Source organism: Gossypium hirsutum, chromosome A05, assembly GCF_007990345.1.
Source record: "Gossypium hirsutum isolate 1008001.06 chromosome A05, Gossypium_hirsutum_v2.1, whole genome shotgun sequence".
NCBI lineage: Eukaryota > Viridiplantae > Streptophyta > Magnoliopsida > Malvales > Malvaceae > Gossypium > Gossypium hirsutum.
In genome coordinates this window covers 98,773,181-98,791,998 of record NC_053428.1, presented here as the reverse complement: position 1 = coordinate 98,791,998, position 18,818 = coordinate 98,773,181, and the positions used below count along the sequence as shown (strand labels likewise).

General features: G+C 31.7%; 2 protein-coding genes across 2 annotated transcripts; both read right to left on the bottom strand.

Moving 5' to 3' along the window:
* Nucleotides 1-3,137: 3,137 nt before the first annotated feature.
* LOC107897914 (F-box/LRR-repeat protein 4) lies at nucleotides 3,138-5,010 on the bottom strand. The gene has a single exon (XM_016823517.2). It carries the CDS (start codon nucleotides 4,730-4,732, stop codon nucleotides 3,287-3,289), a length of 1,446 nt encoding a protein of 481 aa, XP_016679006.1. The 5' UTR covers nucleotides 4,733-5,010; the 3' UTR covers nucleotides 3,138-3,286.
* Nucleotides 5,011-7,176: 2,166 nt separating this feature from the next.
* On the bottom strand, nucleotides 7,177-10,904 carry LOC107897912 (glycosylphosphatidylinositol anchor attachment 1 protein). The gene is made up of 6 exons (XM_016823516.2): nucleotides 10,635-10,904; nucleotides 10,439-10,530; nucleotides 10,013-10,112; nucleotides 8,684-9,542; nucleotides 8,353-8,483; nucleotides 7,177-8,103 (listed from the first exon to the last, which is right to left on the bottom strand). The coding sequence occupies exons 1-6, from the start codon at nucleotides 10,739-10,741 to the stop codon at nucleotides 7,233-7,235; spliced, it is 2,160 nt and encodes a 719-aa protein (XP_016679005.2). The 5' UTR covers nucleotides 10,742-10,904; the 3' UTR covers nucleotides 7,177-7,232.
* Between the last annotated feature and the right edge of the window lie 7,914 nt (nucleotides 10,905-18,818).

Below are 18,818 nucleotides of genomic sequence, written 5' to 3'. Positions count from 1 at the left end.
AACTCTGGAAGAATCCAGTGATGATTGGGATTTCCTCCCAACCTGAGAAGGCATGTTGTGCCACAATATGATGTGTGCATCATTTTCGATAGGGGCACCGAAATACAAGTTGCATTCGACCATCGTTCAAGCCTATGGGATCGTACACACCATAGGTATTGTTGGCGTCACATAGGGTTTAACTATATGGGCCAATATCATAAGAATGCGGAGCGGCGACACGTCATTAACATGGGTACGTTATGCATAGAATTGGTTTCCTGTAAAACAATTTAACATATACATTTGGATCGCTTTTCTTGAATGCATTATTGACTGCCATCAATTGGGTATGGTCTCATCCAACATCGATTCCATAAGATGTTAGAGGATGAGACTATAGACTGTAAACTGACTGGTTGCAAAGACCTCAATAGGATACCAAAGAAGCAGTGGACGCAGTCTGATGACAGAGGACTACGATACGAACACATGACATTGAACCTAGTGGAATGCATTAACTCCGTACTAAAAGAGACGCGCCACTTACCGGTAACCTCGATGGTCAAAGAAACGTATTTCTGATTAACAGCCTTGTTTCCAAAGCAAACTGAGACATACGAGAGATAGATAAAGGGTGGTCACATTTGGTGTAAGTCAATGCTAAAAGTATTGGGGAAAATGTAGAAATCATGAACTCAATGACTTTAGCATGTTACTCGTGACAAAATCTAATATTCCGGGTTAAGAAACCCTATAGACCTGACCATGGAGTTATCGGTGGAGCGTATCACATAGACTTGAGACAAATGATCTCTAACTGTGGGAGATTTCAAGCACTTTGTTATCCATGTGCACATGCAATTATGGCATGTTCCTTGGAACGTATAGATTACATGACCTATGTTGATGAAATTTACAAACTTGAACATGAGTACAATGTTTGGAAATTTGAATTCCCCCTATCCTGAATTAACGCATGTAGTAGCCTACTTCACACACTCCTTTCGAGTTGGTACCGGATAAGAACTCACAGCGCAAGCCGAAAGGTCAGACAAACTCAACTCAGATATGAGGCAATATGGATATTCAGGAGCTGGGAGACACACCAAGGTTATACAATTATTGTAGGAACTCAGGGCATACGAAGCCAACATGTCCACACAACGCGGGAGCATCGAGAAGAAGAGCTAATTAAAACACTAACTTTTTCGTTTAGTCATGCCATTTTTTTGTAAAGTGTAAGTTAATATTAATTATTGAAGTAATATATATTATAATACACAAGTCAAAGTTTTAATCTTTTTTCGTACTGACATTCTATTCTTTATTTTCTCAAAACATTTGGGTGAATAAATGGAAGGAGAAAAACTTAAATGAAAAAGTAACAAAAATAATTATAAATTTTAAACTCACAATATAATATGGTACAAAACAAACCAATTTAATAAACAACTTTCATATATTGTAAATAAATGTGCATTTGGGATGTAAAACAAAATATACAATTTGGGAAAATTAGAAAAAAAAATTGAAAATTGAGGATTAGGAATATAAGATGGAAGAATGAGTATTGAGTACTTGGTTGAAAAGAATAAAGTTTGGAGGGGTTTATATAGGAAATTTTACGGTTGTTGAAACCCTTGTAGCCGTTGGAAAAGTTACAATTACTGTTGAACTCTCTCCAAAGACAGTGTAGATTAGTAAATTTTTTAAAAAATTAGCATAGTTTCTCAATTTTTTTCCAGCATATTTATATAAATTAACCTTTTGGGGACCTAAATAAGTTAATTAATGATTCAAGCTTATCATACTAAAGTATGTTTTTTTTTTTTTGCTTTGAAAAAGTTTTCAAATATATATGGTTTCAAATTTACGTACTCCAACATGAAATTAATTACTGTAACAAGATTTTAATTTAACATGTTTAATTTTTTAATTTAGCTCGAACAATTTCACTCAATTTAATTCGACTCGATTTTCATTTTACTTGACTCAATTCAAGAAAATTTCAAATCGAGTTAGGATGATAAAATAGGGCTCGTCAACTCGATTAACTCGAAATTTTTTCACTCGATTCTACTTAATTCGATCGAACGCTCACCCTTAGACAACTCCCACCATCTTTGCTACACATTTTGAAGTTAATAATGATTCCATCAATATTAGTCCCTATACTTTTTGAATTTTGAAATTTTAGTCGTAGCAATTAAATATGTTTGGTTAATTTATGTTATTAGTCCTATATTATGCACAAAATTGTATATTTACTCCGTGTTCTCCAACTGTATCATTCTTAGTTGCTATATTTTTTTAATTCCGAAACTTCAATCTTAATGCAAACTATAGTCCTTAAATCTATTAACTATTTTTTTTCGACTAACATGTGAAAATAACAAGCTGACATAGCATTACACATGCAATAATATGTTTGATTCACCATATTTTGAAAATAACATAATTTGATGAATTTAATGTTACCATTTGACCAAGACTAAAAAGCTCAAATTCTAAAAATACAAAGATAAAAAATGACCAAATTAAAATATAAATACTAAATGTACTTACACAAAATATAAGATCTAATAGTGAAATTTCAACTTAAATATTCAATCTAAAAGTAGTGTCAGATTAAATAAAAATATTGAATGTAAAATGTAATGTAATGTCTACTTTTGGGTTATATTTATGTAATTGTTGGATATAATTATATATAAAAATTTTAAAATTAATAATTTGCATAGTTAATTTTTTATATAAATTTTACAGTTATCCATAATTTTTAACATTTAAAATAAAAAATAATACATATTTAAAGTACATTTAAAGTCATATTCTCTTTATTTTTACAATTATAACAATTCAATTGAATTAAAATCCAATAAGGATATAATTTAAATTCTAAAATATTAATTTACTTGTATTATTTTTTATTTTACTTTATGTCTCTTGTGATATTAATTGTTAAGTGTCCAATCAGTCCATTATGAGGTCTACTAATATCTATACTATATATATATGAGCTGAAGCCTATGTTGGTCCCATTAATATGTAGGTTACAAATGGCCCAATAAACTTGGGCTAAAAGATTGAAAATCAGACACTATTGTATTACACTTGAATGCTTTAATTAGAATAAACTCAATTCAGTTCCCAAATAGAAGAAAATTCTAATTGTTCATTGCAGTTATCTTATTACAATAACAAGCTTTTCCAAGAACATCATAATTAGATAGAAATTTAGATGTTGTTGGTTCCAACAGAACATGAATAAATGGCATATATAAGATGATTCTTCAATCACAGTTCATGAACCAGAAGTTACCTCTATAAATTTATGACAAGCCCATGTCCTAGCCATGTCTGAAACCTTGCTCTCCTCAACCACAATTTGTTTCATCTGAGGGCAATTCAAGACAAAGAACTCCACTGCCTGAGCCCCAATCCCAGGACAATTCATAATATCAATACTTTGCAAGCCATTGCAGGTCTTAGATATGGTAACCATGGTCATACTTGTTAGCTTCCTGCAACCTCTCAACTTCAATTCTGTCAGATGATTGCAAGAAACTAGCATTGAAATCAACTCCTTATCAACCAACATTTCATTATAAGACAAGTCTAGTTTCCTTAACATCCCCAAATTTTGTCCTAATGTGGCTAGCAACCCTACTTCTCGATCGACAACGTCGCAGTTTATTAAAGCCAATTCTTCGAGTGTGGGGTTCAAGGCAACCCCAAGAACGTGCAGACCTTCACCAGTAACCAGACAGCAACTTTGAAGCCTAAGTGTTGAGAGACCTCTTAAATTCATAGCAATGGCTAAGAGGTGATCATTGTTGAGGTCTAATGGCAATCTAAGGTCAAGTTTCTGCAAATTACACCTGCAAGTTGTTATGAATTCAAGCAAACGCTCTCTACTACATCCATCATAGATCAATAGAGAAATCAATGAAGCACAATTCTCAGCTAATCTTAATAGAACTCTATCGATTATACTCCTACATTTCCTTAACTCTACTTCTTCAAGACCTTCCACACAACAGATAAATGATGCAAATGACTCTCCATGACCAACACTCTCACAGCTCCTCAGCTGTAATTTTTTAAGCCTTTTACAGTTCCTCCATAGCCAACTGATATCCTTATCATCTGCCTGAATTCCTGATACACAGAGAGTTTCTAACCCAAATTTGACATCCAATTCTTCATTTAGAGACAACCCAAATTGCTTATCTCCATCATCAACATCATCAGTTGAGCATACATGTAAACATAACTCCTTTAAGCAAGGAAACGAAACAACCCAGTTGAGAAAAAGAGGTCTAGATAATGAGGCAGTAATTGAAGTAAGTTGGGAACAAGATTTGGATAGAGAAAACAAAGACAGACAAGAAACAGGGCCAGCTAAGAACCTGAGGTGATGCAGGTTAGAACAAGAGGAAGAAACAACGAAAAGCAAGTTGTCGAAAAAGGCAGTGATGCTTGAATTGTTGTTGGAAGAGGGGAAATCCGCTGCATCAGACAGAACAAGAGAAAGGAAAGAAAGAGAAGGGTAGTGAGAAAGAAGAGAAGACAAGGAGATAATCATAGAATTGTGTGGTAGAAACTTGAGAGAAAGAGATGCTTTTGAGCATCTATAAAGGTTAAGCCAACGTTTGGAAACTAAAGAAACAGATAAAGAAGATGGTGGGGTTGATGGCAGCTTTCTGAATATTTCTTGCAGTAGCTCATCACATAACATGTCATCCATGGTCTCCTTGCTGCAAACTCTGCAAACTCCAGAGGTTAGTTGTGAGGCTTTGAGTCCCTTTGATGGGTGTTGACAAACTGACTTTGTGGCTGTGATTTAAAGGTTGAATTGAATGTTGATTACGTGAGAATTTTAGCTAAGCACAGATGGAAGCCCGTGGAGCACATATTGTTGTTGGAACTAAAACAAGCTTCTCCTTGAAAAACCGGAACTAGAACAGACAACTCTTGAACCTTTGAGACTTGGAAGTTAATGCATTGGGGGAATATGGCTTCTTTTTTATATTCATTTTCACTAATATTATTAAGACTTGATATAATTTCTTTTAGTTAGGAGTACTTCAAAGCAACTTTTTAAAATTATTAAAAAAAATTATTAACTATTTCATTAAATAGAATAATAATAATAATAATAATTATATTGATTTTCTTGCATTGTTTATTTGTTTTCTTTCTTAGTTAAATTACCTTATTAAACAAGTAGAAAGATGATAACCATTGACTCCACCATACCATTAAATTATTCTTTTCAACAACATTTTGTCTGACTTGACTAAGAGTTTCAATTGATATTTTCTAAAAAATAATCACCTTATCTTATTTTTCACTTTTAAAATTTTATACTTGGAGGCAAAGGAATATAAACCTATAAGTAAGCTAAGAGTTTTTTTTAAATAAGTTTTAATTAGAGATTTAAAAAGTCCTATAGTTGGAATTAAGCGACTTCCTTTTTTTTTTAATTATGTTTATCTTCTAAAGAAATCTTAATATCATTTGTGAAAAGATTTTTTTTTTCCTCATGAGTGTTTTGGAAATGTTAATTTCATTTACTTTAGGCTTGAGCAAGAGTGTTTGGGTATTGGCTTCCACGTCACAGCAACCTTGTTTGTTTTGGACTCCTCGTCACCCCGATGAACATTTATGCCAAAAATAAAAGTAGAAAATAAATAAAAATTAAGTTAGGTGCTTCGATGTATTCATGGAATTTTCCTCACAAAGTGACGTAATTTGTTGTTATTTTATCATAGAAATAATAACCATTTTGATTTTGTTGCAAAGGTCATACAACTCGTGCCGGCTGTTTCCATCCTTTTCTTCTCAGCCTCTAATTCTTGTCTAAATTCTTATTCTTCCAAACTTTATTCTTATTACACCCTAATAAAAATTTACATTTCGATTTTACATTTATTATTTTTACCTAAATTTAATCATTAACCTTTTAAAAAAGAATCAAATCATTTTTTAATAAAAATATTGACTACGTCATCAAATAATTTAAAAATTATAAAAATATTTTAAAAAATGAAATATATATGGACCATCATGCTGACTGCAATATTTAAAAATTTAATCTTTTAATCCATAGTTCCATTAAAAAAAATAATTTGACTCTTTTTTAAAAAATTTAAAAGTCAAATTGAACTTAAAAAATAAAAATTAAATTGACAAAAATGTAAATATTGAATGTTAAATTAAACATTAAGCCTAATAATAACCACATGTTTGCGTATGCGTGGGCGTGCAAGAAAGATTTGAGCAGACGCATCGATGCTTTTAAGAACAAAAAAGAAAAGAAGAGATTCCCCGGTGATGACATTTATAATTAAAGCAGGCAGCAAAGAATCAATAGACACATCAATTTGCAATCTTTAAGAGAGAATCAAGTTTGCTTTTTCTCATTGGTTGCTTACCTTTTTATGGAGTGGTTGTAGAATACGGTCCTTTGATATCTTGCATCTTCTTTAGCTCATCCATGACTAAATATATATGTCACTTCAACTAGAAAAAAGAACAAGTTAGGCAAATGAAACAAGCATATTCAGTTGGAAGCTATGGATAGTCAGCAAGGCATCTACTAGTGCCTATCATATTCTTTCGTCTACTTAAATTTATAACTTTCAACAGCATTTCAAAGCAAAACCCCATTGTCTATTCTTAAATAGAGGTTTCAATAGATGATTCCCTTCTATCCGAAGAAAATATGTCGGATAAAATCCAATATTTTGCAATAAGATCCTAATTTTCTATTTCATGACCTATCTTTTTCATGGAAAATTCAATAAGTGGTGCAAGCATTTATTTCTTAGTGGAAGAGTGTGCACCAAAATAAGGCAATCTACATGTAGAGATTCTTCCTCCTTTGAAACTTAAGTTTACCTTTGAGTTGCTGGGTCACTTAAGCTTACTCGCAAGCCCGGATTCTACCTCAAGGGGAAATTTGAATCAATTCAGCAAGAAAATAATCACAAAGGCCTGACAAATCATCCGTGGAATACCACCTTTTCTTGATGTGATCCGGTCAGCCAACGAGCGAATTACAAACTCAGAACCAAAACATCCAAATTCCAGAACATCATGCAGCTTTGGTGAGCAACAACCGCATGTGCTCTCCAAGTTAAGTCTAATTTTCATTAAAAGACTGAAATTAAGTAAGAAGGCAAACACTGAAACTAAAGTGCACTTGATATTAAGTTTGCAGGTCCGAACAGAATTAAGACGTGTCAACAAGTATGAAACAAAATGCTAACGCATAAGACCCAGCATGGCAACTGTACCATACCAATAAAGAGATATGTAGCACTGTTCCATGCCCAAAGAGACTCAACCCACATCCAGAAGTCACCCACGTTGGCATTGCCAAAACCATCAAGCATCCCTTTCAACAGAAAAAAAGCAGCTGGTGGAAAAGCAATATGCCCTAAAACCAGATTGCAGATCAGCCGGCAAAAACTTCTCAAAGTACCAGCTCTAACATCAAGCTTTAAAGGTCGAGCCAGTAAACACATTGGGACCATCAATAAAGCTCCAATTTCTGCGGTAGCAAAATTAATGACTGACATGAGCCCCAATCCAATGAACACCGATGAGATAGTCACCGATTTCACAAGAGCCCATTCTTTTTCTTGAGTTGCTTTAGCACAAGCTAAAGGAGAAGCCAGAACTGAGTTCAAGGTTAGAAGGCTGAGGATTGAAAGCAAAACCCAGATCATGAAGCTGGTTGTTGGGCTGCAATCAGGTATTTGGGAGATAAAATACGGAAGCAATGAAACAATAGCACCCCATAGGTGAACAATAAAAACTAGTTTAGCTGAATTAAGCCACCTCCAGGATCTGATAGCAATACCGTGTTCATCAGTATCAGTGATTGCAGATGGAGTTGAGCTATCACCTTTTGAACAGTTGCTTGAACTATTTGCATCCACATAGAGAGAAGCCGCAACCATTGGAAGTGGTGCTATGAGAAGTGCAAACGCAATCATGTAAACCCCTACTGACACAAACTTACTAGGAGATGTTAAGAGGTACAAGAAAAATGATTGGTGAAACTTCTCAAGGAGGTTATTTACTGATCGTATAACCCCTTCAATCAACCTGCACCAAGCAACATGAAATCTTTCAGAAAAACAAAGGTGGCAATAACAAAGTTATATAAAATTGATCTACAAACTGTAGAACTTATCTAAAGGCAACTATCTCCTGTATGTACCATATGCAACTTATCTACACAATTATTCACATCATCTAGAGTTCAAAATTTCAAGACAATCTCCTTTCGTAAGCCACTTGCTAATGAGAACTACAACAGTAAAATAAATGAAAACAATGGGAAACATAAATTACCGGCCGCCTCTTAGAAGAATGTCATTGCGCCAGACTTTGTCCAATGAAAATTTAGGTGAAATCTCCAACGTGATTGCGTCAACTTGGTAGTCACGGAAAGCACCATGTGGGCCTGTAGGCACACCTAGAGCCTAAAAAAACAAAAGCACTATTGATAGAGAAACCAAACATCTTTTCAATCAACAGAGAGAAGCACAAATGTGCAACTCCTTAAAACTTTACTTCATCTATTTGATACTATTAGAAGTAGAACATTTGTCACAATGTAACAGAGAAAAGGAGGAAAACAACAAACAAAATCAGAGAGTACCAAGTAACAACAGTATTCTACCTGATAATACAATGAACTTGCAAGTGTAGCAGTGCCTTCAACATACTCTGTTGCAGGGATACCAAATTTCCACTTAGGGTATAAGCTTTTAGCTACTTTTGCTAGAGATTCAAAGATTTCACCCAAACTTTTAAGCCAACTGGAGTTAAGAAGGGGCCACAATTTCTCCACGTTTACACGTAAACCTTGCCTATGCACTGCCAAATAATTCACAACATTGATGAGGTCCAAGTTTGGCATTTGTCCATTAGATGCCTCGGCATAAATGCTAATAGTGTCTTCAAATTGTTCATTTTGATCTCTAACCTTCAAGACCAGAGCAGCGGCCATAGTCCCAGCACGCCTAAAACTATTGGAGAATTTACTTCCAGAAATAGAATGACCTTTCAACTCAAAAAGATTATTAACATCTGGACACATCTCAGCATTTGGAGTACTCAGACTGCTAAATTTAGGAGTCTGATATTCTCTTAACCAAGCAGCAACCGCTGCATACTCTCCATATTGCGAATCAGCAACAAGCCATATAATATCCTTGGCTAGCCAAGTAACTTGAGTGAGCAACGAAAATACTGAGTATGCAATGCCTAAAGATAAAGCCTCACCAAATCCACTCTTTAGAGCATTGTAAGGTGTTACCAAGACAATAGCCTCCTTCCCATCACCACGAGGAGCTCTTATAATCCCAACAGTATTGATACCATATGATGAACAACTGTAATTCTCTTGTATCTTACCGGAAACCGGGCTAGAGAAAAAGTGCAAAGGATGAAACTGATTCATCTGAGGGTGGAATTTGTGGAAACTAACTTCAGCACCCAAGTCTAACATGTACTGTGCTATGATTTTGTGACTTTCTCTGAAATGGAAATACAAACAAGGTAAACAGAATCAGATCACATTTCTTTGACCTATTTTTATCCATGTATTGATCAGTCAGGTAGATTATAACTACAAGAAGACCAAGGTGTGGACAGAAAACATATGGAAACAGCAAACAATCCCAATGTAAAGATAAGAGATATCAAATATTTAACATTTTAAGCGATAACTTATATTCAGAACATTTCTATATGTTTGTGGGTATGCTTATGTCCTTTACTTTAACATAGCCCAGGTTTAGCCAAATAACATATGACTCATAGCAATATGCAATAACGGGAAAAAAGGGATGCTACATCCTAGAAAACACAAGATCATGCATAATAACTATAACTTGCTAATAAACATAAACTCTCAAGTATTCCCTGTAAATGCTACATGCTACAATACTCAAACTCTTTGTGCATGGAACAAAAAAAACCACAAAACCAAAATTTTAAACCATACATTCCTGTTTCTGAAGATTTCGAGTTTGGATTAGTTAGATCCTTCACCAATCTATTTCCATCCGAAACATGCTGATTAGAAAGCATGGGACTCGCAGAACCTGCATAAGTCAAAACCACACTTCAAACATCAATAACACAGATTGAAAAAAATCGAAAAAGTATTATCATTACTAGGACATCCATAAGGAATCAAATGCTGAAATCAAATAAATAATGAAAATAGAACACAATCTTATATCAGCTTTTTCTTCTTCTTCTTCTTTCCATGATAACTCCAGTGTTCTGTTTTATCAATTTGCATCCAAATGAACGGTAAATTTCACTCAAACTTAAATTCAAATTCTGTACAGATAAAATAAGTATTGAACAGAATCCATTCAAATTATTCAAACTGAAACATAAAGCAATGAAAATGAAAGGGAACCTGGCATGAGGGCATTTTCGGAGATGTAAGTATTTTTAGCAAGAACAGGCAATAGAAACAGAGCCAAAACCCCAGCAGTGCAGCAAACGACACTGAAATAAACATCAAAAGATTCAAAACGACAAACAAACATCAAAAACAATTTATTTAAACCCCCAAAAAAGGAAAAAAACAAATTCAAATTAATTAGAGATACCTAACGAGGAAGCTGTGAGAGATGAGGAAGATCCCGAGGCGAACAATTGGGCGTACTCTTGGCTTCGGTTTTTCGTCGCTCAGGCTCTTCTCTTTGGTTTCGGCCATTTCTCTTTACGATGAGAGCTTCGATTCCGCGATGTAAATTCAGACGCTGAATTTGAAAGATCCCATAAACAATCTTCTCGGTGAGAAGAGCTAAAATGAGGAAAGGTTGGAGCTTAGAAGAGCATAGGAATGGGGAGAAGCTGAAATCGAAATCTTTGAGCTTTCGAATAGAAATGGGTCGGGTCGGGTCGTTTCTGGGTCAGAGTATGTTTGACTTCCAAGATTGTTGGCCCATTTTATAAGCATGGATTGTATTCAGCCCGTTTAGGTTTTTCTGAATATACGGGCCATTTAAGTTTTTTTTAAAAATATATTTACTAATATTGGTTGGCAGTGCAAAGGCCATTTAGTTTTTTTGGTAAAATGCCTTTTTTACCCTCCAACTTTAGAAAAAATCATTTTAACCCTCTGATTAATTTTTTGCCTCTTTACCCCTAAACTTGTATTTTTTATCAAATCACCCCAAAATAGATAAAAAAGTTATTATTTGTTAATTTTTGCTTAAATTACATACACGTGGATGACATGTCAACATTTAATTAATTTTTAAATTTTAAAAATAGTTAAAAATATTTTTTTTAATAATTTTATAATAGTTTTTGAATTTTTAAAAATTTAAAAAACTAATTAAATATTGACATGGGATACACGTGGATTGTCATGTTAGCAAAGTTAAAAAACGTTATCTTTCTACCATTTTTGGGTGATTTGACAAAAAAAACACAAATTCAATGACTAAAAAAACAAAAAAAAATTAAATGAAAAAGCTAGAATAAATTTTTTTATTAAGTTAACGGCTAAATAAATCATTATGTCAATTTTTTCCCTCTATATATATACCCATACTAGTTTTTAGTGTACGAGTGCAATGTACAAGGTAATCATATGTATCAATATAGCAACATTAAATTAGTTGCTTTAATTTTTTCTAAATTTTTTTGGTATTCTCCATGTCCATTTTATGAACATGTTTGGGGTTTGTGATTATCCTCCTCAAAATTATCGTTTAAGAAAGTTCGAACATATATATCTCATAGAGAATGCAATGCACCATACATCTAACACTTATTATTATTTTAATTTTTATTAAAATTAAATTGTTGCACTTATAATTTTATATTAAATAAAAATCAGAATAACATAAATGTTTTATTAGTTAATTTACAACTATGATATTAAATTATTATAAGAAGTGAATATAAATTCTTAAAATCATTAAAATAAAAACAAATTTGAAAAGTAATATTGTAATATGGAATAAAAAATAAGTTTATTATGTAATTAAATAATTAATGATATCATTGTTGAATCAATTGATTTTTTTCTCCATTTTATTAAAATTATTAATATTATATATAGTGTTAATTTTAATATTCATGATTTATTAAATTTTAGAAGTATAAAATCATCATTTATTTATAGCTTTCAATTTCATGACCCTCTTGAGTTTAGCATGTTGGAAATTAATGTGACTCATTTGAGAAATGATATTATTTAAATAAATCTCATTAAACTTTTGTGACAAGAGTAAAAGATGCTTACTTTCTAAATTGTTGATTATTATAAAGTTTCCTTGATGGTAATTTAACTCTATTCGAACTTTTAGCATAAATTTTTAACCTAGATTATAAATTCCATGTGAATCGTGAAAGTTAATTGAAAAAGGTTAGAAGAGAAATATACTTTTTTTACTTAAATAATATAAAAATAAAATTAATAACTGAAATGGCATGCTCATTAAATTATTTACCAAAATGGTATGTTTTTACTGATGTCGCCTGTCAAATTAGCAGCATTGGATTGAAATGTAATGATCTAAAGTATTCAAGGACCTGATATGCAAATTTTCTATTTCGAGTGGCTATTGGAAAAAAAAGTGGAAGGGTGCCGCCATACTGTAATGTGGCTAATTGCCTAGTAAGCCCACCTTATTTATTATTTTCTTTTTATTCTCCTTCAACTCACTATATTGTGTTTAAACAAATCCTTAACCTATTTTTGTAGTTAAATAAGCTCTTAACTTATCATTTTTACTCATAAATCCCTTTATTTTAATATTAAAGTAAATATATTTTACCCAAAGTAAAGCTATTTAAAAAATATATAAACTAATTTGCATTTATGTTGATATGAATTCGATAAGAATAGTTTATTAAATAAAAAATAAAATTTTAAAATTTCTTGAGAGTGCAAATACATTATATTCTTAACTACTCTTTTGAAATTTTTGACTACTTTTAGATTTTATGTTGATGTTAAAGTGTGTATAATTTAATTCAAAATATATTTATATAAATTAATTCAAAATATATTTAATTTAATATTAAAATAAAGGGATTTTATGAGTAAAAATTATAAGTTAATGGCTTATTTAACTATAAAAATAGGTTAAGGGCTTGTTTAACACAATATAGTGAGTTGAAGGGGAATAAAAAATATTAAATAATGAGAGCTTACAAGGCAATTAGCCACATTTAAGGTTTGGTGTCGCTACATTGTTAGGTGGCATCTTTTCATTTTTTTTAGCAGCCACTCAAAATAGAAAATTTGCATATTAGGTGTAACACCCCTACCCGTATTCCGGGCCTAGAATAGGGTACGAGGCATTACCGAACTTAATATGATCAATCATGTAAAAATCGGCCATAAAATTTCTTCTAAATTAAAAACTTTCATACATATGTTTAACGTTCCTTATATGGGCCTACGGGGCCCAAAACATACATTCAGGGTGGTTCGAGACCAAACCGTAAACATATGAAACTTTTGCAACACTTAGAAAATTTTCACACTTTGGAGAGTCACACGCCCGTGTTTTCAACCCGTGTAACTCTCTGTTTATAACTTCATCACCCTTGTCAGTCGTATACTTCATATAAATAACAAGAAACGTGTATGGGCTCAATTCTCATTAAATTTCTCATATATATACACAATTTCACGTTATGTAATCATACAACATATATCAACCATATCTCTGTAATCTAAATATATTTTCATAACAACTTATCTTGATTTCATACTATTTCATATTTAAGCTTAAATAACCAAAGTATTTGAAATATCATCTTTATGCAAATAGTACACATGAGGTATATAATTCCATAATTATGAATAAACACATTTATCAAACATTTTCCATATTCATATATCAATGTCTCATGTCTCCATATATCAATAACCGTCATTTTCATGAATTCCGAGTTCAATTTCATAATTATTTGTCTCGTGTTCAATTTATTCCATGTCGGAACTTTATTCATTAAAACATTTGAATTATCAATACTTATGGACAGTACATTCAAGATGAACAATTATATAATCACAAATAAATTCATTTATCAACCAAGTTCGATACTCATATCTTATTAACTCGTACTTCCTTGTACACATAATTCCATGTAACACTTACCAAACTTTGTCAAATTAGTGAACGTCTTACGGAATTGAGTACTTCATTTTCTCGATGCCATAGTTCAACTATGGTCTTACACATCTTCACATAATGATGCCATAGCCCAGCTATGGTCTTACACATATTCATATATCGATGCCATAGCCCAGCTATGGTCTTACAGAATCACATATCTCACTGATGCCATATCCCAGATATGGTCTTATACAGTAGCATATATCACACCGATGCCATATCCCAGATATGGTCTTATACGGAAATCACTTGTCACTTGTAGCCGAAGCTACCACTATTCACTGAACAGGTAGCCGGAGCTACCATTTTTCACTGATCAGGTAGCCGGAGCTACCACTTTTCACTGATCAGGTAGTAGAAGCTACCACTTTTCACTGATCAGGTAGCCGAAGCTACCACTTTTCACTTGTCATTTGTCCTTGATCAGATAAGTGTAGCCGAAGCTATCACTTATTACTTTCACTTGTCTTTGATCAGATAAGTGTAGCCGAAGCTATCACTTATCACTTGTTGCCATGGTCCAACCATGGTTTTTTTTTTCCTTCAATTCATCTTGTCACTGAACTGAAATGCTCAATTTGATCATTTATTCAATTTTCATGCTTTTACATTATTCACGATTTTATCATCAATACATATGAAATAACACATCATGAAATTCATAAAATTAACAAATAATCACTAAAATTTAGTCATATAAACTCACAAGTTCAATTTTTGTAGTATAACGATAATCATAATTTCATAATAAATATTCTAAATAAAACATTATATCATTTCTAATCCAACACTTATCGATTATAATTGGGCATGTGATTAATTTATACACGAGTCATTCATATATTTTTCCTCCTCCTCCTCTCCATCCACATCCTTGGTATAAATAACACAATTGTAAGTAACCTTATCCATGATTTTCACTAATTACTTATATGAATATTCAAGCTATCCACCCGTGTCATAGTCACTAAATTATTTATATCTGAAGCTACGGAACTCAAAATTAAGATCCGATATTTTTTCCTGAAACTAGACTCACATATCTTCTTACCATAAAAATTTCATAATTTTTGGTTGGGCCAATTAATACAGTTTATTCATTGAAGTCTCCCCTGTTCTGCTGTCTGACAGTTCCGACCCTTCTTCACTAAAAATTAATTATCTCATAGTACAGGATTTGAATGATGTTACCATTTGTTTCTATTGAAAATAGACTCATTTAGGATTCTAAAAATATAAATTTAAGCCCATAATGTTTTTTATCCAATTTTTGATGATTTTACAAAGTCAGAACAGGGGAACCCGAAATCATTCTGACCTTGTCTCACAAAATTTATCATATCTCATGATTTACAATTCCATTTCTTATATCATTTCTTCTATAAGAAACTAGACTCAATAAGCTTTAATTTCATATTTTATTCATCCTCTAATTCCATTTCTACAATTTTTGGTGATTTTTCAAAGTTAGACTACTGCTGCTGTCCAAAACAGTTTTAGTGCAAAATGTTGATTTCCATTTTGACCCAAATTTCACAATTCATACAATTCAGTCCTTACTCAATTAACCCCTCAATTAAGATAATTTTATCAATTAATACTTTTACTAGACATTATAAGTTATTTCATAACTATTGAAATTCAGAATTTCTACATAAAACTCTAACTTCAAACTCTTTTACAATTAGGTCTCAAACATTCACTTTCTATTCAATTCTTTCAATAAAATCAGCATATAAACAATTTAAAGCTCTAATTCCATGCCAAATCATCATATACTTCCAGCACATATTTATAGAAACTTTCAATTTCTTTCATAGAATCAAAAACTAATGAGTTCAACAAGTGGACCTAGTTGTAAAAGTCACAAAAACACGAAAATTTCAAGAAATAATCAAGAATTGAACTTACTTGAAGTAAAAATATGAAAAACCAGCTTAAGGGAACTCTTCCATGGTGTTTTTGCTGATGAGAATGCAGAAAAGTAAAGAGAAATCTAGATATTCCAATTTGGTCCCATTTTTATTTAGTTAATTTTGCAATTTTCCAATTTTGCCCTTAATTCACCAATTTCCTGATTTTTCTCAGCTATTGCCGCCCAAAATATCTCCTATGGGCTTATTTTCACTTTAGGTCCTTCCTCATTTGACAATTGAGCTATTTAATCTTTTTAGCAACTTTTACACCTTTTTCAATTTAGTCCTTTTTATTTAATTAACCACCCAAACGTCAAAATTTTCTGACGAAATCTTAATACTACTTCACTAACACTCCATAAATATTTCTAAAAATATTTATGGCTCGGTTTATGAAGTCGAGGTCTCGATACCTCATTCTCGACCCAATTTACCTAATTAATTCTTTTAAATCACCAAATTCACTAATTCAAAAAATACTTCTATATTCACATTTGACTCATAGGTATTAATTTATTAAATTTTTGACTCAATCGTCGGATTTGGTGATCTCAAATCAATATTCCCGACACCATTGAAAATTAGGCTGTTACATTAGGTCCCTGAATATTTTAGATTATTACATTTCAGTCTGGTGCTGCCAATTTGACAGGCGACACCAGTCCAGTGCCGTCAATTTAATAAATAATCTTATGAGCATGCCATTTCAGTTATTAATTTTATTTTTTGAATTATTTAGGTAAAAAAGCTAGAGAAATACTAAAGGTGAAAAAGTTGGAGTAAAGTTACTTTATTGACCAATAATGGTTAGAGGTACAGATAAAGTATTTTAGGTGTATTGAATTTTCTTACATATGGTATTAGAGCTAAATTATTTGACTATGTTAAATGTGTGCTTTCTCTTAGTGATAAAATTTACAATGATATTTTGGCATGTGCTAATTGATTAAGAATCTTAAGGTAATTAATTATGATTTTTGTGTCTCTAATTAAATTTATTTTATGATATATTGAAGTATCTCATAATCATTTTTGCTTGTATATATATATATATATTTAATTCTTTTGAATTTAAGAAAATCAAATTTTTAGAAACAATAATAAAATTTTATAATCGAATTTTAAATTCAAAATAATATACTTGTTATTTAATTGGTTTATATATATATATATATATTTGTAAATAAATGTATGCATCCTAAATTACAATTTATTTTATAAAAGGCGGACTTTTTCTTTTTGCTTGTATATTGTTTTCTTTAAACTTGCAATTTGCTCAAGGCTACATTGCTTATAACCCTTTAATAGCACTGCATGTGTGTTGAATTTGGTTTCTTTTTCATTTTGGGAATGCTATTAGCTTCAAGTTTTACCTTCCACAATAATAATAGTCTTTGCAAATGGTAATACAGTTTTTTTCCAAATTATGTTTTAAGTAAGCGATTGTATGTAAAACAGTTTTCATACAATTTCAATTTGATTTCTTAATTTTCACGTAAGAAGACTTCCAATAGTATATGAAGCTTATAGAAATATATATAATATTATATTTTTAAAATCAATAAGTTAGAATAAAAAAAAATGTTGTATTTAATTTTAAATGTTATAAAATAAAGAATGTGTTTATTAGTTCAAATGTTTCTCTAAACTTTTGTTTATATATATATTATAGATTAAACTTCAAATTACATGAGCAAAAGTATAACTTTGCATCATTGAATATTCTTATAAATTAAAGTTATTTTAATGAATATATCATATAACTTTCATCGATTAGATTGGTGATTACTGATTACCAAAGTATTAATTTATTTCTTTCAAAAATTTTGTTGGTGCAACAATAGATAGTGTGCTTTGCAATATAGTTTTCAATGTTAATACATCTCTTTTCATACTTTGATGGTGTGATTTGTAATATAGTTTAAAATGTTGACACATCTTTTTCCATTGAGACTTCTTTAGTTGATAATGTGATGGCTATTTCGGCTACATACTGTTTAAAAACAATCATATTCAATAGTGATCATCTAAATAAAATATTTAGAGATAATGCCATGTTCTGCGAATGTCTATGGCACACCTCACTAGCACTTTTATATTCACTTTTTTAATTACAGTTTACAACTATGTCAACTACCATAATAAAAACCAATCATTATAAATACTAATTAAATAATTAATTTAACAAATTAACTCTCCGATTCCAACCCAAACAAATTGTGAAATGACATTTAATTGTTGTTAAATTAAAAGCATTAATGGCAGAACTAACACATTGCATTCTTTTACAATACAAAAATACGTAAATTAAACTACAATTTGAGAACTGAGATGAAATGCAAGAAAACAAAACTGAAATCATGAAAGTATGGGAGTGATGGGATTAAAGTTTCTCGAGGGCTTCAGTGGAGAAATCTCCAGGCTGAGGTACTTGCTGGTGAGGTACCCCTTTCACCACTCCCTCACTGTCCTTCCCTTTTCTTTCCCTCTCATTTTTCCCGGTATCCACTGCACCACCACCTTTAACTTCCTTCGCCGTCTTCGACTTGCGGCTTTGACTGCTTTCTTTACTTTTGTTACTGTCCATGGCTCCGGCTAAGCTATATATAGAATAACCCTTTTTAAGTTTAAAAGAGCTTCTTTTATATCTGAAATTGTCATTGCATGAAAGTGTAACAGGTGTAGTATATTTGGAGGCAGCTTTGACATCTGTCTTAACGAGCATAGTTGT